This window comes from Ambystoma mexicanum, chromosome 2p (genome assembly GCF_040938575.1).
Source record: "Ambystoma mexicanum isolate Mex_15411 chromosome 2p, UKY_AmexF1_1, whole genome shotgun sequence".
Classification (NCBI taxonomy): Eukaryota; Metazoa; Chordata; class Amphibia; order Caudata; family Ambystomatidae; genus Ambystoma; species Ambystoma mexicanum.
The window spans coordinates 1,190,236,652-1,190,259,101 of record NC_090923.1 but is presented as its reverse complement, the minus strand read 5'-3'; the positions used below and the strand labels follow the sequence as shown (position 1 = coordinate 1,190,259,101).

The following is a 22,450-nucleotide window of genomic DNA, read 5'->3' as shown; positions in this document are numbered from 1 at the left end:
CCTATATTTGGAAATCGCTCCTAGGCCTACCCACCGCCATTCCAATCGAAGCCATCAGACGAGACCTGGGCCTCCTATCACTAAGTGCCTCTGTCAGTGGGTCCTCATTGGCCCTCTTTAGGAAGATTCTTATTAAGGACGGCCTGCCAATTTCCAACATCATCGGCCAAGAACTCGAGTCATCAAACTGTAAGGCTGTCCAAAATTGGACTCACCTTCAAAGAACCAAACTGGAAGACTTACACTGTACATTAAACGACCTGATCTCAAACCCACAAAGAGTAAGTGAAAAATTGAAACTACAAGACTGGATCTACACTTCTGATAAAGCGGCGGCAACCAAGTTCCTTATTCATCTTCCACCGTCTTACAATAAATTGAAACTTCCCATGGCGTACTGTCTGAGATTTCCAGACAAAAAGCTTCGCTCTATATTTCTAAGAGCGGGCTTAAATCTGCTTCATACGCGGGAAATCTTAGCGATGAGAAGGTTGGCGTCCGATACTACATGCAGACTGTGCAAACTTCCGGACTCTACTGAGACCGTTCGCCACCTTCTCCTAAACTGCTCCGCTTTAACTCAAGTTCGCACAGCCTTTCTATCTCCCCTATGGCTCGACTCGGTTCTGATCGATGAGCAAACATGGTGGTACCGATTGATATCTGGCGAAAAATCCCGCTGGGCTGCTGCGACGACCAAAATAATGGAAGCTGCCTTCAACAAAATCAACGCTGCAACCTAGGCGCTCCATTGGCCAGGCACTTCCAGTGGCAAGGCTCCTAGCATCTGATGTACGCGTCACAGAAAACCTACGAGACCACTATTGCACACGACACGCTGTGACTTTGTTCCCAAATCTCTAGATGCTCCCCTTATTCTCAGGTTGCATCCTTGTAAAAATCTTTTCTTTGATTATACACAAGTAATAAAAAAAAAAAATAAATAAATAAATTATGTTGCTTTTGTACTCTGTTACCTCTCTCTTTCTCTCTGTACTGTACTGTGTTTTCCCTGCTCACCAAGTTGTACCAGCGCTGTGATACAGGTTTGGGCGCTGCCAATAAAGGAAATAAATAAATAAATCTCATTACATAAGTGCAAACTTTGGTTGGGTGATTCATTGTATGTAAACATGTTCTCTGTACTGCGCTTTGGCAAAAGCATTATATAAATAACATATTATCATTACACAAATACCCCTACATAAGAACACTTACGTTGCACTTGACCGTAACCAGTAAAATAAAAAACTAAGTCAAAATAAGGAAACATGCCCTCCTCATGTAAGCACACTCATGTTGGCTTTGCCCTTAATGTGAGTACAACGTTCTATGCGACAGTAAGACCCACTCACATAACATAACACTAACATAGAAGCTAATCACGTGACCATGGGACAGGCCTGCAAGCTAAGAAGGATAATGGTGCAGCTGGTGCACGCATGCCGGTGTGGGACTGGCCTACAAGTGAACAAGGGTATTGGAGCAGCTGGTGCACCCGTACCAATGTGGATTCCTGGGCATAGGAGAACAAAAGAAAACCCAGGCTACTCTCAGGAGCCACGTGGCTCATGTAATTGGTACTATGTGATCTGATCGAAACCATTTAGTCAAAGGGGAATTCATCGAATGATTGTTTTGACAGATTGATTTTGCTGCATATATATGAGGAGGAGACCCCATTAAGCCCCCCTTAACCCTCGTACATTAAATATTTCCCTAAACCCACCCTCACATATATATGTGCCAAAATTAGTTGTAAAAAAAACTCAACTAATTCTTCTTCTAAGCCTGTAGCTTAGATTGGTCACCTTTTGCCTGCAGCTAGACCTAGGTCATTTATGAGGACACGTATACATAGGCGTTGCAAGGGGAAGTGTGAGGGGGCTATAGCCCTGGATCTTTTGGCTGTAGCCCCGGATAGAATCTCAGGAGCTACAGCCAAAAGGCTAGCTTGCCCCGAGTCTCGACAGGCCCGGCATTAGTGTTGCCCCGGATCTTTTCCAGACCTAGCAACACCCCGGCACATATATGACCATTTTGTTGATGATGCATTATTTGTGAATGCCTATGTGTCCGTTCATAATCATGTCAAGTTATGCCTTGCACGGTCTTATGTTCAAATAACTATCATTCTCCACAGCAATGTACACAAGTACTGCTTTGAGGCAATCTGCAGTTCTTTATAATGCACTGTCAGAAAATAGTTGCAGTTTGCCTCTGTGGTCTTTTTAAAGGATGTTTAGTAAAACATATGCTAAACATGATATTGGTAGACATAGCACCATGATGTGTTTTCGTTTGCCATCAAAAATAGGAATAAAGCAAATGGCACGGCCTATTTGAAAAGGCTGCTCCTACTAGTATATGTATCGCTTACTTCATTTTACCTATAACTACATACACCCAGTAGTAGACTGTGGATGGGTCTTAGAGGCAGATTTACTTCAGCCAATGCTCTGGACTAGTACTACATACACAACCAAAGGTATGGCAAATTTATAAATGGTGGGACCTCCTCGTTTGTTACATTTGTATCTTAGAGGAGCCTGGTTTGCATAACACAGTCTCCTGCCTGGAGCTACTTTGCACTCTAAGACATTTGGTGCCCAATCTACCTTCTTGCCGCTTTGCCAACCCACTCTACTGCCCCCAAGTCCCTAACTTCATGGTACGTGACCCTTTTTGAAATCCAGGATCTGCCACTATGCCGTTTCAAGTCAGTCTTGCGCCCAGTGGTGTTGCTAGGTCTGGACAAGATCCGGGGCTAAGCTAATGTCAGGACAGGCGGGATTCGGGGCTAGCTATAGCCTTTTGGTTGTAGTCCCTGAGCTTCTATCCGGGGCTACAACCAAAAGACCCGGGGCTATAGCCCTCTGCACTCCACCTAGCAACGCCTCTGCTTGTACCCAAGGAGAAACACTGCAATAAGCCCCCCCCTCCCCAGCTTTAGTCCATACCTTAAACGCTCTGCTACACTCCCTGCCCAACATCATTAAATCGTTGAAATTCAAATAACATTTTATTGACTCGTGCTTAAAAGTAGTTCGTGGACAAAAATGTAGTCAACTGTATAGCAACGAAGAATTCAATTTCCCGTGTTTATGTTAATTAATGACTAAACGAACGGCATTCTCCAAGATATTGCTTTTGCTGCAAAATTGCCCAATGCTGCTGTGTAATCTGTTTTTCCCACACTTTTACTCTCAAATGAAAGTGTAGCAAGAGCCAATAGCTGCCTTGAGCTGGTGGGCACAGAGCTCAGAGTCTGTTCCAATCGCTCCTGGGGAAGAATGGATGAGGCGTATGGAAGAGAGGGAAAGAATTAGGCTATGGGGAAAAGGGGGTCATTCCAAGGTATATTCTGAAAGGTTAGGTTCATGGTTGGCACCTGAAAGTGCCTTGTAGCTACATCAAAGCGCTATAGGGGAGGAAGGAAGGATGAAGCTACACCAAAGCGCTATAGGGGAAGATAAGCAAAATGGGTAGTCTGTGGTTCAAGCAACCATGTTGCCATTTGATGTGAGTACTCAGCCAAATTGTAGCCATATCTGCCAAATGTTGTGTGTGCTTGAGCATTTAACAGCAAAACCTGGCCTAGGTTGAGAGTGCCAGAGTGTAGGATGCCGGTGTCTAGAACATGGCATGAGTGCTTCAGGGGTGTTGCTATGCCTGGAAAAGATCTGGGGCTCCGCTAATGTCGGGACTCGGGGATAGCTAACCTTTTTAGTTGTAGCCCCTGAACTTCTATCCAGGGCTACAACCAAAAGACCCGGGGCTGTAGCTCCATAAGCCCCCCTAGCAACGCCTCTGAACCTGGGCATATAATGCTAACATCTGGCAAATGGCGGCACGCCGCATGTATAAGTCATGTGCAACATGCTTACTTCGGGATATGGAGGATGGCTGACTAGGCCCCTCATCCTTCTGAGGTCAATATCTCATGTGGCATGAGTGGGTGTTAATAACAATTACCATTATATTGCTAATACAGATATGTTAACACAAAGCTCTATATAAACCACCAAATTATTATTATATGCTGAAAGTATAAAAAACGACTTTTTGAAATATCTAGTAATATCTGTGACTTGATGTCTGACGTCAAAATCTGGCGATTTCTACAAGTACCTGGCAAAGATGTGAGTACCTTACTATGCCATGACAATACATGTAATGTGATGGAACTATGAGAACAAATCTGGGCAAAACTCTGCAAACGATGGCAACTTGGACATGTCATTGTAAGTTTTCGATGTGCATGCCAAAACTGTTCCGCTTGGCAGCTATGCTGCTAAGCATGATCCCTGCGCTCTACAAACCTGCATCGGCTCTAAACCGCTACCCTCCCATTTTTCCAACTCCTGGCCCCTTTGCCTGAAACCTGAAGAGCAGCAACAAACATAGTGGGCAACAGTATTGCTTTTTTCCCCAATTAGCCAAATAACCGCGTTTCTGTCTCACAATAAACAGCATATATTGACTAGCCGGTCAAGTGGCACAGCGGAGTAGAGTGCTCGCTTTGACATCTGTGCAGAGCTTGCTAACGCAGGTTTGAATCCCGGCAGGGCCAAACTCAGCCTTTCATCCTTCCGAGGTCGATAAATGAGCACCACATACCGTGGGTAGTAATAAGCAGCGCTCAGATACCCGAGGGTTCGTAGCGCTATATAAATGCGAAATAATAATTATTAATATTATGTAAATCCATGTCACCAAGACACATGTCTCCAGTCCTGGGCTTTTATTTAACAAACCATTGCATTCTGGGGGTTGACTTTCTTTTTGTTTCAGCTGGCTTAACATACCACAAAATCAATTATTTATAAATGAAACCCCACTGTTGTCCGGGTGACATGGAGTCACTAATTTGACACTGTAACAGCAAACACAAGAGCATGACTCTTGTCCCTTGCCACAAGCCCATACAACAATGCTCAATGCTAATTCCTCACGTCCTCATCTATGTCGCCTTCTTTTGGCCATTTATTTCTCTCTTCTATTTCTCCCAAAACCTCCAGCTCCTCCGAGCAGACTCTGAGCCGTTGCGTTAAGCCAGCAACAAAAACAAAAGCCCTTCTTTTCACCCCATTCAAAGCCCCCAACTGTCCATTCTTCATGTGGGCAGGGCATGGCTCCCTCCTCCGCCCTTGTCCTTCTGTCGTCTGTTTATTAGCTTTATACATCCCCACACAAGGCACGTACAGGGAGTTATGTGCCCTGAAGACTGAGTTAAATACCCAAGCGCAACAAGGGTATTTAAAGAGCTGTACAGGCTCAAACCTTCTGGTATGGATGTGGGCAGTGGTCTGTGAAGCTATTATGGCCGACGTCACCAGTAATATCATATAGAGTGGTTTTCCATTAAGTGGCCCTCCAGTCGATTGAATTCAAAACACCTGGAGGAAGTGCATAATGAATAACTATAGCTTAAAAATGGAAACATTAAAAAATTACACAAATTAAAACAAAAAACAAAGAAACAAAAAATGGAAACATGAGTTTAGTGGTCGAAGTTGGTGGGAGCAGGTGGGAGCAGTGCTCCTCTACTTTTTTTAATTATATTTTACTATTCCTATATGTTTATTTAAATAACAAACTGTTCCAGAATGGTGTTGTTTTAAAATAAAAGTTTAGGAAGCAGTTGAAACTTGCACTACTTCTTTTCATACACTTCGACCACTGCGTGAATTAGAGTTACAGAAATCTGCCTGGGGCATCATAGGGAACTGGCTCCAGCGCCGCAAAAAGGCCTGGTGGAAGTCGACGTGAAGAAGAGGAGCAGGGTGGGTGTGTAGGAAGGCTGCCAGAGATAGGGAAGCGTGGTCGAACGAAGAGCGGTGCCGGAGGAGGATGGAAGAATGGATGGCCCAGCGGAGTGGCACGAAAGGCTAGATGGCAGGGGAACAGAATTCGAGCAAGTTGGCAGTGAGTGGCATAGGGACAATCTAGGGAGTACACGACAAATTCTGGCCCATACGAGCTTCTATAGTCTGGAGATTGTCCAATGAGTGAGAGTTGTGAGGATTGCAAGAAGTTTAATGATTGTTAAAGATTTAACAAGCTGTCCCTTTTTGGTTTCCTCTTCTCCATCTGTGGGCTGGGCCATTGCCCTCTTCGACCGCCACTAGGAACAGCTCTGGTCAGTAGAGCGCTATCTGCTGAATCCCCCTGTTGGAGACTGGAGACATATCCCTGTGATGCTTGTGCTGTGGGTTTGCAACACCGTCGCCAACTTGTTAGGATAGTCCCAAGCCACATCCAGCCCAGCGTTGAGGGAAGGCATCGGGATATCCTGAATACCGGCATACACGCTATTTCTGCATGTTGGCCCTGTTGGGCACCACCCGAGAAGCTTGCTCCTGCCCTCTGCCGTGCCACCATTGATAACCGTGCTGTGCCGCAGGTGTGGCGTCTAGAGTGGCAAAGTTGAGGTAACCCAACGCCCTAGACCTTCTCCACACAATGCTAACAGGAAACTCAATTGTCCAGAGAAACCGGCATCCGGCGTTAATCTTGGTGCCCTCCTGAAGGTTAGTGGTTCTGAAGACTCTAAGAAAGACGATAATAACTGCTGTGGAAGTCAGTCTTCATTGCCCACAGTCTCTCTCTGTGGCCAAGCCACACAACGTGTTTGCTTCGCTGGCTTGAAGATAGAGGTTTCGTGTGTTCCAGTCCTAAGCTACGACTTGGTTCCTGCCATGGTCCTGCAAGCGTGTCCTTTTGCACTCTCTATTCAGCACCATCGATAGCTGTGTCCCAGCTCGTGTGTGTTACTGTGTTCAGCACCATGGACATCTGCCGCGCGGATCACGCGTTATCGTGTTCAGCACCTTGGACAGGGTCCTGCCAGCCACTGAGAACACCATAAAATTGACGTGCACGCCGGCCAAGAGAGGAACAGGCGATCGCGGACAGGGGGCCTAGGGAGGTTAAAGTATAGGAAGTGGCGGACGAGAGCAACAAAGAGTATTCTGACGTGAGGCAGGGAGGGAGTTATCAAAGCCAAACATGTCGGAGATCGCGCAGAGGGGTTACAGGGGGATGGCAATAAGGAAGGCTGGGGAGTGTTTTGAGGAGAGCAGTGGAGACGGAGCGGGTGGAGAAGAGGGTTATGGAGTGTGTTGGGGGAAGGGATGGGGTGTTTAGGAATGTTACGGAGGTGGGTGGGTGTAGATAAGAGAATGTAGAGGAGAGAAATGGAGGGGTGGGGGCGTGGAGGGCGGAGAGGGGGTGTGTGGGGTCGAGAGAATCCCGGGATAGAAAGAGAGAGAGAGGGGGGGAGGCGGAGGAGAGAAATTAAAGAATGTGCAGTTGAGGCATGGAGGAAATTAGAGGAGAGGGGTAAAGGGGTGTGTCGTGTGTGGTGGGGCGGGGGACGGGGACAGTGCAATGTGTGGGTGAGAGGTTTGGGGGAAGTGAGTTAGTGAGTAAGTGGAGAACGGGACTGGAGAGGGCATGGGTGCTTAGAGGGGCTGTGTAGAGAACATGGACACGGGAGGGCCTCGGGGTGTGGAAGAAGGGGTGCACATGGGTAGTTAGTGGAGGAGAGCCAGGACGGGGGCGGGGGGGCAGGGGGGCGTTAGAAGGGGCGGCTGGGTGAGTCCAGGAGGGGATGCGTGGAGTGAAGGTAGGGGGCCTGGGATAAGGAAATCGCTCGAGGAGAGGCAGCGCAGGAATGTGCGCAAGAGAGGGGCGGGGCGAGTGCCCGCAAGAAATAGAGTGTGGTGGGGGAGGGGTGTGCTCGCAACAGATATGTACCGACAATGACCTCCCTGTCTGGCTTTGCTGATGACGAATGGCTGCTCAGGTGAGTGCAGGTAGCTGGAGCCCCCAGGGGTGCCCGTGCAGCGCGTGATGCGGGTTGGAGGAGGGGTAGGGGCAGGCGAGGGCTGGAATTAAGAGACACAACAAAGCCGTTGCTTGATTTATTTGACTTGCAGAGGCAGCAAAAATAAATCTGCTAATGGGGCATCACAGCAGGGGGTGGGTTCTGGGGGACAAGGGGGGGCACCCAATGAAGGGGAGGAGCTGGCTCCCTCTCTGTCCTCCCGCCAATGCCCCCTTCCCTCCCCCACTAACAATTACCGCAGATATGCTGACAACCGCCCCTTCTTTCTTCCCGCCTCCTCCTCCTCCGATTCCTCTCTGTCCTCCACTGTTTCCCAGCGCTCGTCACGTGCCCTCTGTCTTCTCACGACGGTCCCCGACTCTGCCCCCACGGCCTGCCCTTTGCTATTGCTCCCCGAGACCTCTGCTGGCCCCCTCCAGTGTCTACCCACACACGTCCTGTCCTCTGTCTCTCCCCTGAGTTGAGGAACGAAAAGGGGTTCGGGATTAAAGGGGTGCTGGGAGGGACGATGGGGCAGGAAACAGCACAGGGCATGAGATACACCCATTGACGTCGCCAGTAATCCAATTAAGAAGGGGCACAGGGGGGAGGCACAGACAAAAGTGGGGGACTGCCTATGAATGGTCATGTGTGACGTCACAAGCACTCCTGCGGAAATGCTTTTGTGCACACCAACTACCCACACCCCACTGAACCTCCCCCCCCCATCAGAATGCAGGCAAGAAACCATTCAGTGATTAATGCCCCATCATTAGCAGTTTTGTGTGCTACATTCTGATGGGAGGGGCTGCAAGCTGCTCTACTCACTATGGAGGTCGCTGTGCAGAAGGCGGACAGGAACACCTGAGAAAGGGCTCGTGCTCATGTTCATACCTGCCAGAATGCATACCAAGATCACGGCTAGCTTTGAGACAAAAGGAGAGTAGTTGCAATGTGATATGCAGACATTTGCCTTAGTGAGTGTCACAAATAACACCATGAACAGAGAACACCGTCACTGCTCGCCTTGGGTGGGGGCGGGGGTGTAGAAGGGAGGCCCAGAATTTAAGAGGAGGAACCTGGGGCCCCTCATACCACCCCTAGCGGTGCCACTGCATACACCTTGCCCAGCACCGACCACAGTGCGCATGCGTGCTCTGAGGGCCATGCAATTGTGGGGGACGGGTGAGAGGGCACGACTCCCCTCAGGAATAGACCTGCACTCACTGGAGGAGACAACACCTTCTGGAACCTTTCACTCTTGAAAAAGTCACATCATTTTCCACAAGTCCACATGTCAAACACATGATGAATCCTGGTGTGTGGAGTTTTTTGTGCCTGCAAAGTTTTGTATGTGCAGGTGCCATTCCACAGAGCCTCCCCCAGGGGAGTATCCAGCATTACAAGAGTTGGGGCGAGCCTCGAAAAAAGTCCTGCTACCTTTCCCCCAAACTCAGTGCACACAATTCCATATGGTCTCTTTCAAACGACCCAACCCTGCCTCAATCTACTATTTTGGTAACATTAGTGGCAGATGGCATTTTAACACATACCAAATTAAAATAAAACTGCAGAATCATTACAGATGCAGGAAACTCATCTATTAGAGCTCTGTCCAGGCACTCTGGGGCAAAATGCATGGCAACCTCTGAATTTGAAAATGGATTGCACCAACAGAAATGACTTCACAGAAATTGACATTGCGAGGAGCATCATCAGTCTCTGATACTTGGAGGCACCATGGAAATGACTTCAGAATAAGTTGCCATAAGTAAATCAGGTGGAAAATAACTGTGTGGTGCAAAATACCTAAATTGCACAATTATTATATATGGAGCAACTCTATAGTCTGTGGGGTCCATTCAAAGGCCCCAAACAGAAGTTCCTTACACATGAACAGCAGGATTGTACACACTGAACCAAAAACGGCTTGGCCTGTGTGTTTTTTCAAGTAAAATTGGAGAGCCATGTAGAAAAGGGGCCTACCTGTCACTATCAAAGGAAAGGCAGCTTTTTAATTCACAAAAGAAGGAGGAATCAAAGGTCACTTTCAAATGGAAACAGGATTTTTAAACAGTGACACAAAAACGACTTGTGTATGTGTGTGCAAGTAAAAGCAGTTTAAATGTGCAAATGTATCATTGCCAACAGAAAAATGTCAGGGAAGCGACATGATGTGCGGGGGACAAAAATCAATTTATCTTATGTTTCCCATACAAAATACCAGTAACATTTGAAAAGCCACTTTGTTTTCATGGAAAAATGTCAGCCCAAGATAAACCCTTTTGCTGTCTGTGGGCAAACTTAACAAGGAAATCTCACACTGCCAGTCTGGATTTTACATCTCCCATCTAATTATCAACTGCAATAAAGTGTCCTGCTAAAGGTGTCGATAACCAGTGTTCTCCAGACCTGCTGGCTCTAAAGGCAGTGACTGCAGGATAAGTTCCCATTGCCTTGAGCATGACCAATATGTGTGAAAATGGGGGCAACAACTTCAAAGAGCAAGCTTCCAACACAAAGAGACTGAAAAAAACCTCTGGTTACAGGATGACCCAGTGAAAACAAATGGCCTGAAGGCAGGAGAATGGCCTTTTGTCCCACATAAAGATTCACAATTAATTTAAGAGGACTATTATCATTTAGGCATTTTTCTCAGCACCCATAAATTGTAATGATTTCATTTATGTACCCCTTTTCATGTAATTTTCAGGCGATTGTAGTAATATAAAATTCCTCCATCTGCGACTCAGGGAACTGCAATGGCCAGTTACACTAGGTTTCTGGCGGATCTAAAAATGCTCCAAATGTGGGAGTTGGTGAATGGGTCGAGAATAAAATTATATGGGTAATAGCTTACATATTCATTTCTGTTATGCTTTTTATGGAAATGGGATAAAAGTGCCATACGGCTCTGCAACATGGTACGGACCTGGTGGTTGGCTTATCTAATACCCCCATGATTAGCTGAATCAGAAAATATGTATATTATGGCAGTTGCTAGTAAACCTATGAAGTTTTGAAACATAACTCGTTTTTGCCCAAAAATTGAAAGGAGAACAAATGGCGATTACGAATGGGAATTGCAATATGTTGCTCCAGACCCCTAAGCCAATCAATCCTGACTGGGAGCCTGGGTTTGGGAGGATAGAGAAGGGTAACTATCCAATCCTAGGTGCAGGAATTATTGCAGGGTACTTCCCCAAGATTGTAAAATTGGTGGTGCCATCGCTGCTAAGGAGACTAAGGGACAGACAGAGAGAGCTTCTGAAATTTACCATCAAAAGAGTGCTACTGCAACTTACCTCTGACAGCTGCAAAGGAACGCCAGAGGAGATTGCTGGGAGTGCATCTGAGAGAAGCTTTCTATTTTTCGAAAGGCCTCAATGCTGACTGGGTCCTATGAAAGAGAGTGGGAGGCCATCTTTGAGAGTGGAGTGACCAGACCCATGCTCTATCTTTCTAGAGTGTCCTGAGATGCAGCTGGCTTTCCTGAACTTTAAAAAGAGGCTTTCTATGTAAGTCGAACTGAGCCCTGAGCAACCAAAAGGTGGGGGGAGTCTGCTTCCATTAAATCCTTTCCCTTTATAGTAGGGATAGGGGGTGGGCAAAACTGTGTAGATCCTTAGCCTATTTAACTAAAAATATTTATTCAATTAATTCCTCATTTGGCAGAACACTACGGGTGAATTTTGTTAAATTCGAAACTAACAAAGCTCACTTCCCACTGTGCGCTGAAAACTAAAGACTGTAATTTAAATTGGGTAATCTTTTTTGTCCAATTGACCCTGACTTCTTTAAGGAAGAGGGGTGTCTTTGTTCTTAAATCAGTCCAACCTTTGTATCCAGCTCCCCCAACACAGGCCTTTCAGCGGAGGGGGGGGTCTGAAATCCCAAATTCCCCAAATCATTCCAATTTTTCTGTCCGGCTTCCCCAACACAGAGGAAAGTAGGGGGGTCTGAAAAACAAACAGCTAAATCACCCTGTGTTTATATTAAAGCAAAAGTGTGGGCAAACTCATAATTTACATATGTATTTGTACCAATCTGGAAATCCTACTGCTAGCCTTTTAAGCCCGCAGGAAAATCAAACTTGCACAACACATTTATAATTGTTTTAATATTGATCAGTTTCATTATTTCTTGAAGTGAAATTGGTAGAAAGTAAAGAATTGGGATCTTTTTTTTTTGTAATTCGTGTATTTGATTTGAGTGAAAAGAAGTTAATAGTGAGCCACGCGTAAAGTGGTGTTTGACATTTTCATGAACATTTCTATCACTTTTAATTTTAATAAATAAATACCAATATATTTCCCGTACACCGGCCTGGTTCTTGGCTCATTGTTAGCTCAGGGCGAGGGATCCATGGGGCATGAAATGTGTCTGAAGTAGGGCTGAATAAAAGAATCTTTTAAACAGTTTTTTGCGTCACACCTTAAGTGGGGAAGGAGGGAAATCCCTGTGGTGAGGGTGGCTTCACAAGTCATTAGGCTTTTTTTTTAAATAACAGCATGATATATTAACATAAGTTATGAAGTCAATCACTTACAGCTGCAGATAAGACACAGTGCGATGAAATGATTTGCCCAGGATTTGATAGAGCATGCAGCATTATGCACCCTTCTGACCACTCCCTCCCATTCACATTTCTAGTGGGATAAAAGTCCCTGCTAATACTCTTCTTCATCCTTCTCCCTCCCAACAGTGCCTAATGGCTCATATTGAAATGCTCTGTTGACACAGAGCAAAGTGAAAGCCCCTCTGCTGCCCAGAGCTCTTTGGGACATTGTCCTGGCAGCGGGACACCTCTCCCGTTCGGGGAGAGTAAGGTGTCCTGCTGCCAGGACAATGAGCGTGCTGAGCAGGAATTGCTCAGCACACATTGGGCCTCGTTACGAGTTTGCCGGTCCGGATACAATGGTACCGGTAAGCTTAGCGGTACCATTGTATCCAGACCGGCAAACTCCGAGTTGTGCTTGCGGGTGCCTTTCATTCGGCCAGATCTGACCTGGCGAAATGAAAGGCACCCGCGAGCACAGCTAGCCGGTAGCACCGGCACAGCAATGAACCGTGCCGGTGCTACAGGCATCCCCATTGCAATTGAGTCATATGGGGCTCAAATGGGAATGGGGATCACCCAATTCCAGCACCCGCGAAAGGGTAATTACCGGGTCCGGCTGGGCCGGAATACCCTGGTAATTGACCATTCGCGGGTGCCGGATTTTCGTGTAAGTTTGGAGGTAGCCTTGCCGGTTTTACCAGCAAGGCTACCTCCAACCTTGTAATGATCCTGCCAGCAGGACTCCTTTCCTGTTGGGTACTCTTATTGAGGTGCGAACGGGAGAGGTGTCCCACTGACAAATGTCCCGGACTGGCTCTCAAAAGAGCCTCTGAGGGGGCAGCTTGCCTCCCCTGCACCCCTGCTCAGTATGCCACTGCCTCCCCCAGCACTCTGTCGCATGTAGAGACACTGGAAGTCCGTGGAAATACCTGACGCTGCGAGGGTCACCACTGTAACGGGCAGCACGGCTACCCTGCCCTCCAGACACGTGAGTGCCCGGGGAAACACTTAAGTCACAGAAGAAAAGTGTCTGTGTCATCGGGAAGGCGGTGCCCATCTGGTACACTGTGCCCTGGCAGACAAGTATGTCCATCCTAAATCCTGTGCAAGGATGAAGAACACCAGCTTTAAACGACTGTGCCAAGAGATGTTATGTCAAGCACTCTTTGCTTGTCAGGGCAGATCACACCCGATGTCTAGTCCCAGGAAGCAGAGCACTGCAGGATGGCCTCTGTTCTGTCAAAGGTTGTTGGCATCAGATACCCGGACTGTGCCAGCAACACGTCTAACATGGCATACTGTAGCCAATAATGACATGGACTAGGGTACTACTACCTAGGATGGCAAGTTGCAGCCACTGTACTTGGGCATTGTTCAAGATGCCAAGCTACTGCCACTTATGTCAGGGTGTTTAAGAATATTTACCATCTGCTGAAAATAAAATCTGAGTCTGGCGGGTTTTATCAGAATGCTGCTCCTTACACCTGCGGCACCCTTTTGTACACCCTTCAATGTGCACGCTCTGCTGCTGAAGTGTGCTAGGATTCAGCCCGAGGGTGTCAGGGTGCATTTTAAGTATGCCAAGGTGATGTTCAGACGTGCCAGGCATTACTCCGGGTACCGAACCAATATCAGAGGGCATTTTTCAAGTGGGGCTGGGTTGGGCTTGGTTCTGACATGGTTCTGCTCAAATACACATCACTGTTGCACCAATAGCTTACAACCAGAGCCGGCTCAAGGGGTGATCAAGTGGTGAGGCGCACTGCAAATAAAGGGCGCCGCCAGCTCACATAATGTAAAGTGTCGTCATTACATTGTGTGAGCTGGTGGCGCCCTTTAATGACACTGTCATGACAAGGACCGGTCAATGACTTTCTATTAGTGAGTGACAGAAGCGCAGTGCCAGTGCCTATTCAAGAATCAAGTTGCGCCGGCGCGCAGCAGGGGGCACGCGCCGAGTGAATTCTGTTGCTGTGTGGATCCCAGGCCGCGTACCTTTTTTCCTAATGTAGCCCCCAATAACCCTGCTGGAAGCCCCTAACACTGACGTGCCATACTGTCTGAAGAACAGCTTCCCTATGTTACAGACCAGTTGCCTCGTCTCCGTTGTTGGGCAGGGGTGCCGAAAAATCTCCCACACGGCGCTGGTAGACCTAGGGCCGGCGCAGCATACAACCGTTTTGCTTCATGTGCCAGGAGACAGCCCAAAGATGCACCAATACCACCCAATATTACAGGGTTGCTTATGAGCCCGCATGTTTCTCAATATGCCAGGGGGGGCTGCTCATTTATTCTAGGCGCGTGCACAGACGCGGCAAACTCCCCCCAACGGGCTTATGGAGTTCGCAAATGTTTGTGCAAAGTTTCCCTCCCCCATGTCTTCCTCCTTCACGACCCATTACCGAAGGCTGTGGTGTGTGTGTTCTAGGGTGACCAGACGTCCGGGTTTTTGAAATCACCTTCCGTCCCGGAGTCCCGGGAGTTTTTTTCATTTTAGAAACCCCGTCTGGGGTTTGCATGGTTGGGTGGCCACGGTAATTAAAATCCTAATTATTTTTTTAAACACTTTCAGAATTTTGAAGTTGGAGGATTGGCTAAAACCCCAACCTTTCAAGTAACAAGTCCCAACACTTACTGCCTGTGCCACAGAGACTGGCCTGGAAATGAATGTACAGCAAGCTATATCAATAAGAGCAAACGCCTGTTTTGAATTAACATGGCATGATTTACAGACAAAACTGCATAAATGAGATCATATACAGTTTATAGAAAGAAGAAGTGCTGGAAATATGATTGGGTGGTGGTTGTGGGGGCGTGTTGGGGGAGGGGTGCTAATTGGTGGGTTGTGATGGGGTAGTCCCACTTTTATGTTGTTGGTTGTCTCGGTTTTCCGTTTTGGAAATCTGGTCACCCTAGTGTGTTCAGACCCCCAAACTCGCTGGTTACAGCAAGGCTGTTTGCATAGCCAGCAGTGACCCATGTTCAGCCTGGATCTGCAACCGGTAGCCCCTCGTCTCAGCGCACCCTCCTCCTTGAAACGCGGGCTGGTGGTGGGCGCTGGCATTCACAACCCTTGCCCCAGTGGGAGGTGCCAAAGCAGGCCGTGGGAAGCGGCTTGGCCTTAGGCCTGGCGCCAGAGGGGCATGCACGCCGAGGAATGGACAGCCATTATTAAGCACCACAGCTTGGTATCAGCCGCGGCCAGTGTTTGCAGAATGTTGTGGCTGAAGTACCGGAAAGGCCCAGCAGGGAGCGCACGGGGCTACAGCTTGAGCCATAGCAGACTCCAATGGCTGGTGCCCCCATTGCAAGACCCCCTCCCCCCCACCACACTTCCTCCCCGGCGTTAATAGATTTAAAATAATGCAGGCAGGCGGCCTGCTTGCAGCTTTTAACAATTAATTAAGACATGTGGCTCGCCTGAGGCCCCCAGACTGCGCCTCCTACCAGGAAACGTCGTGGTGTCTGCACAAAACACTCGTGATGCTCAAAACCACATTATTCTCCCAGACAGTGGTAGGCTCTGGGAATGCTTGTTTTTTTTAATATTGTGACGGTGTAGCCACTCTCCGCCACCCGCTTAGTCACCTTCGCGCCTTCTAAACACACAGTTCCTTGTATGACATTGACACGAACTGCATAACTGTATTTGCAATGAAGAGGAGGTGCTGTGTTTTCAAGCAGGCCCAGGCCTGTTACTTCCTGTGTTTTCATGTTATAATCCAGGGCGCAAACTTTCAATTATCACGGTGCGCCCCTCCTCCCCCAGAATATGAGCAGCAGCCAGACATCGAGGGGGCTGGGAGATGGGGGATACGGCATTCTGCCTTCTCTCCCTGAATGCCTGCCTGTGTGTGTGATGTCATGCAGTGTGCGGTGTCACCAGGGACGGTATGAATGTCTTTTAACCTTTTCAAATGAAGGGGTGCTCGCGCCTCACACAGGCCCCAGCAACTGCCCCATGTTGACAGTCAGCAGCCTTATAACACCGCAATATATTCCTTTACATATTTCGTTCTTGGTCTTTTTTTGCTCTGCTACCCTTACAAGCTGCATTTCCTGGTGCCCCTCCACCCACAGAAGTGTTATGACCTCTTTAACACAGATTTCTCCACATCTGCCCCTTACTGACGAAAAAGGATTTATAGCTGTTCAGTGATTATAGTGTTTAAGCTCCCTGCTGGCTGGCGGTCTTGTGATAATCCTGATGATGCTCCCTACTGCTACAACTGGCTGCCCCCTTCTGAGTCCTACAGGGGCCAGGCCCTACTCCTACCAGTCTTCCGCAGTAACCCATTACCAGCACTCGCCTTTGGGCACAGCTCCCTGATCAGTCTACTGAGTCTGGTCCACCCCTGTTTCTTGCACTTTCACCCTTACCCCCTCTGCGCTTGCCCTCCACGGGTTCCCCTAGTACTTACCCTGCCTCAGCCCTGGGGCCTCAACCCCCCCAGCACTTTGTTTACTGCACTTGCACGACCCAAATGTCACAACGTCTAGTAGGACTGTTTCTTGTTTATCCTCCCCTGCTCCCTCTACCCTTTTGTCTTGTGGCGCCTAGAAACACTTACTGCTGTATAGGCGCCATACAAATGTTCAACAACTAAAATAAATAAATAAAAATAATCTGCGGCTTTTAACCTTATCTTTGTCATCATTGTAATGTGTGCACACCATGGGTACCTCAGACTGCTTTTTGCTCTAAGCAAGGGGGGGGGCAACCAGCATGTTGAAATGGGCCCTCAAACATCTTTAGCCGGGTCTGGATGCAGTGGTCGAAGTATATGAAGAGAAGTAGTGGAACTATGTTCCCTGCTGGCCTGTCCCTGAAACCCGCAAACCCCACCGCCACGTCCCCTTCCCACGCACCATCCAAACCCCATAATAAAAGCAGTTTTTAAGGGAACGTTCAGTGCAGTGCACTGAAGTGCAAGTTTCAACTTCTTCCTACACGTTTATTTTACAATTTATGTTACCAACAACCTGTAATATGCAACCTGTAACCAAGTTCTAAGCATTCTTGTTATTCTGTGCGCCCAGCTACCCAAGGGTTTTCGGGCACCCTATAAATAAACAAACAAAACAATAAGGGTTGGAGTCTCAGGGTTTTCCATTTTCAAACGTAGGTGGGCCTGGAACTGACAGTGCTTTCAAGGCTCTGGCTGGCAGAACTCTGCCAGTAGGTGTTGGTACTTGCTACATGCTATCAACGAAGGGTGGGCTGGACACCCGTTCAACAGTAATGTGCCTGTTCTGCGGCTTGGGGTTGTACCTGGGCTATTGTGTTGCACCACCAATCAGTCATCAATTGGAGGGGTCTCAATCAGTAGGTATTGTGGTCGGTTGCCCGATTCTATTAAAGGATAGTAGTCAAGTTTCCTTTTTCATGCAGTTGAGAGTAGTAAGGGTGCACGGCTTGTGCGCGGGCCTAAGCTTGCTGAGTGCCGTGCAATAGTCCCGTAGGTAGGTTTACTTTAACTGTTTAGTAGGTTAGCTTAAAGCAAGGTTCATTGGCAGCACAGGACGCTGGGTAGAGTTAGGTGGTATCAGTTAGTGTTAGGGTAGTGCTTATAAAGTGCTGCTCATTTACAGATGTACACTGCGCGCGTCGTGCGTAATCTGCCAGCAATTAGTATGTTTCGGTGAAATGTTACAATTGCTAGAGTGTATTGGGATAGTTCAACCCTTTGAGGCACTGCAGCTTTAAAGTTGCACCCTGCAACACAGATTCTTGGGTTAGAAGCTCTGCCTAATGATATAAGATGTATGTGTGCTGAATTGTGATTAGCGTTGTGTGTGTGTGTCTGTGTGTCTCCATAGTTTTTGCAGTATGTGCATCTGTGCGGTAGTAGGTGACACACTTGTGTGCTTGCATATAGAAGCATAAATGAGTGTGGTGGTCCATGCGTGTGGTTTACCAATCAGAGGCGTGCATGGGCAAAGAGGTCACTGTGTCTCACCATGCAGACTTAGTCATGCGTGGTGTGGTGCATGAAAGTGAGCCTGTCGAGCAGTAGTTACAACATGCAGAGGTCGATGTACGTGACTGGTGCATGTATGTTAACATACAGCGGTAAGCATGCACAAGATGGTACATGCGTCCTAGATTATAGAAGGTGATAAGTGCAAGATGGTGCCAGTATGCTGGCATGTAACAGTGCACGGGTGCAAGGAGACATGCACATGACGGGGGGGTGGTGTGTGTGTGTGTGTGTGTGTGTGTGTGTGTGTGTGTGTGTGTGTATATATATATATATATATATATATATAGGCAGTGATATTAGCATTTGAATAATGCTGTGATAGAACGTTATGTGCATTGCTATGCATGCTTTCAGGCCGAGTGTTAAAACGACATAGCAACGGCGTACAGTGCGGCCACTATACACATGTTCTAGGCCACCTGCCATGTTGTGAGCAAACCATCGGACTTTAGAAAATCCCATTTTCATTTTCAATGCCTCTATTTGGGCACTCGGGACAAGTGTAGAAACATATACAGAGTATATGTGGTAGAACACGTGCATAATTAATAATACATAAGGGGGATAATGTGAGTGCATAATTGATTTCTCGTCATGCAGTCTGTTTGATGCAGTCATTACAACGCACTCATCCATTTGCTTGCTGCCATGTAAGAACCCGGGGCTACACAGGAACTCACTACGCCGGGGCCTCGCAAGGTCGCAAACCAAGACCCCACTTCTTTTGATTTCATTTAGCATCTCTCAGTAACTTGCAATGCAATTAGCGCCTTGAAGCCCTCAGGTTTAGAGCGACTTAACAAATGTAAAAATAAATAAATAAATCTTCCGAATTGTTGAGTATCAAGATACGCACTTTCTCATCTGGATCAATGGTCGAGCTGTCAAAGGAGAGATCCGCGATGGCGACATTTGGGTGAGGACTCTTGCTAGGGCGACTTGATTATAATTGGTTATTTATAACGCGCTTAATACCCGGAGTTTTCTAAGCGCTGACCCGGGATCGAACCTGTGTTCGTGCTTCCAAGGCAAATGGGATGCCCTGAGCTATCCTCCCGAGACTTCATTAAAATGCTCAATCTTGCAATAATAATATTGCGTTATCACGTAGCGCTTCATGCTGGGTTCCTCCCACTTCTAGGCAATGAAAGAGTAGTTGTTATTATAGCCCAGCCGTATTGGGAATCCATTTATCGAGAAAGACGAAGCTACCTTTTGGGATCCAAGTTGGTCCCCTGCAGGCTGAACACAGCTCTTCAGCACTCTGTTAGATTGAAAGCTACAAACCCCCGCCCCACCTTCCTTGACTTCAGATATGTCCCCATAATGCAGTGATTCCCAAGATGCACACCGGACCCAATCAAGATCAGATTGTGCTTCATAATAACTCTGCTGTGGGAAGCATCTACTATGAGCACGTGCCCATATCACTCCTTGTCAGAGCTCCTGGATGGAAGAGGCTGAGGCGAGATGGTCTCCCTGTCATCAACCTGTGATAAATTACCAGCCGCTGGGCCCGCAGTTCTGAACCCTTCTGCCTGGAGGATTAGTCTATGATATTTCTTTCTTAAATCCCGGAAGTTCATGCACTGGTCTCAGCCGGAAATTTGCTGATGGCTCGCCGCAGCATGGCGATGACCGCGTCTTTTCTCAGCGGCAGGAGGGTTGGGGTGGTGGGAGTGCTGGGGGGAGAGGGTATTTGCTCACCTGGCCGCTCTCCCAGCTTCGCGCTTAGACTTCGTACGAACTACAAAGGTCATTTTACAGAGCAGAGAAGGCCCATGGAGCAATCGCTTTATTTAGGGGTAGCAATCACCACCACATTTCTAATTTCGACGTCCGTGGACAGCTGCGCAATCCCTGTGACTCAACCACTCTGCTAACTGGTCTATTGGAAGTAAGGTTGGCTGCTTTCAGCCATTTCGAAGTTGAGCGTCTGCTTCGTTACTCCTGTTAGCCACCGTTATTGACATAGGGGGCCATTACGACCCTGTCGGTAGGGGGTTAACGGGGCCAGTAGAGGTCCTGCCCCCGTTAATCCCCTACCATTGCGAGGTCTCCTCGGGGGACCCGCTAAGGAGGCCTGGTTTTACCAGGTCTCCTCAGCGGGTCCCGCTAGCAGACCAGGATGCAAACAACGGGCCCGTCGTTAACGGGCCCATTGTTTGCATTCTCCCCATTCCCATTGAGCCCTATGGGGGCTCGAATGGGAATGGGGATGTACAGGATCTGGGTTCCTGGAATGGGGAAATACTGGGCCCTCCAAGGTCGGAATGGACCTGTATTTCCCCATTCCTGGAACCCAGACCCGGTACCCGGAATGGGGGTAGCCATGCTGCAAATAGCGGCATGGCTACCTCCAGGGTCCTAATGACCCCCATAGTTGCCAGCATGATTTATTACAATCTGTAGGGGCTTATTCAGTATAGGATTTTTCTTTGAATTCAGGGACTTGTAGTCTGAGTTTTATAATAGGAAAAGCAGAACTACAAGTCCCAGAATGCAACAACAACAAAAACATGTACTGGATAAGAACCCATGCATTGGAATGGATCATGTTGGCAACTATGTGTTAATGAGCATGCCGAAGCCTCAAGTGTTTTGAATGGTTGTTTTCAGCATGTAGAATTTTCCATAGCTGGGTTCAAAGATCATGTGATGTCACTTCCTGTGATTTTGCTGGAAGTCAACAGATGTCACTTAGCGTTGCCTAATATGTCGCTGAAATGATGTGACTGCAGAAAATGGTCCCACTATAACTCCAAATCTAGCAATCTCTTCTTCGTGTACCTGAGTTTTACATCAACTCCAGTTCAAGCAGCTCTTTGTGTTAACCATATATTATAGTCTACATTACTTAGAACATGAGCACTTTGTTTTATTAAAATAATGTTCGCTTGCAAGACAGTTTCAGCTTATTGGACCAGATTATCTGCTATTGTGCTAGGTTGGATCCGGTCATAAAATCCATGCACCAAGGCCAGATACAAGGCCAGAATTCTATTGGCGTGAGCCCGATACACAGACGGACCTCGTGAAGTCACCAAAAAGCATGCCTTATGTTGGTAGCGCAGTCCGAGCATTAAGGCTTGTTTTAGGAGAGTGCACCCATTAGATGAAGAAGGGTGTCCGATTTAATCCCATCTGAAGTAAATAATGGAATCTGATCATAGAGTATTAGAACGGTAAGTTGAGAAATAAATGTAAGTACCTGTAATGGAGGGGGAATACTAGCCATATGCAATGATGTCACCCACATCAAAGAAAGCCTGATGATGGCCATCAGCCTCCAGGCTCACAGCTCTTGCTAGGAGGTGCCTCAGGTCCTTAATACAGGGTCCCCTTGTCAAGCTGGGAGCCCCAGAGCATTGTTGTGATAAACATAACTCATAACGGTGGAGTGCAGCCTGTGGTGAAACAAAAAAGCAAAGGTTCCTTTCTGGTTGAAGTGCAGAACGGGCAAAGTGCCGGTTAGCTGAGTACCACTGGAGATGACTTCTGATAGGCTGGATTCTGCTGAAGCCCTGAACCTAGGGTGGCCAAACGTTCCGGTTTTCCCGGGACAGTTGCAGGAAATCACCCTATGTCCCAGGGCCCCAAGAATATGTTTATTTAATAAACCTTGTCCCGGGATTGGATGTGTGGGTGGCTAACGTCCGGTTTTTGCCGGGAACCAATTCAGAAGTCCCAAAATCAGGGGCCTGGAGCGACTCCTCCAGTGTGTGAAGGCTTTTCACGCCCCCATTTCCTCCCCCTTCCTCTCCCTGGCCGCTCTCCTCCAATTAAAGGAGTGTGTCTGTGAACCCCCCCTCGCAACAGGCCAGTGACATAGAAGTAGGACTACTGTGTTATCAGAGCCCTGTTTGTGCTTACTGTAGTCCCACTTCTATGTCTATGGTCATTTTTTTAAAAATCTGGTCACCCTACCTGAACCAGTCAGAGCAAAGCTGAGATTGTAGTACCTGCCATCTAGGGCTGCGGCTGAAGTAGTCCGAGCTCTATCCAGATCATAGCACAAAATGATAGGGGTACCCAAATAATGTGGTCGGAAGCCCTCAGTAGTCATGCAACCAC

The 22,450-nt window shown here is 47.7% G+C and overlaps 1 protein-coding gene across 7 annotated transcripts in view; it reads left to right on the top strand.

Moving 5' to 3' along the window:
- PDZD4 (PDZ domain containing 4) overlaps positions 1-22,450 on the top strand; it is a 737,510-nt gene that overhangs the window by 389,670 nt on the left and 325,390 nt on the right. Inside the window, exon 1 of one of the 7 annotated variants that reach the window (XM_069645388.1) lies at positions 7,725-7,810. The exons of the other annotated variants lie outside the window; for them this stretch is intronic. Coding sequence (XP_069501489.1) covers positions 7,799-7,810 — 12 coding nt within the window. The 5' untranslated portion in view covers positions 7,725-7,798. Of the gene's footprint in view, positions 1-7,724; positions 7,811-22,450 lie in introns of those variants that run through there. 7 annotated transcript variants of the gene reach the window in all.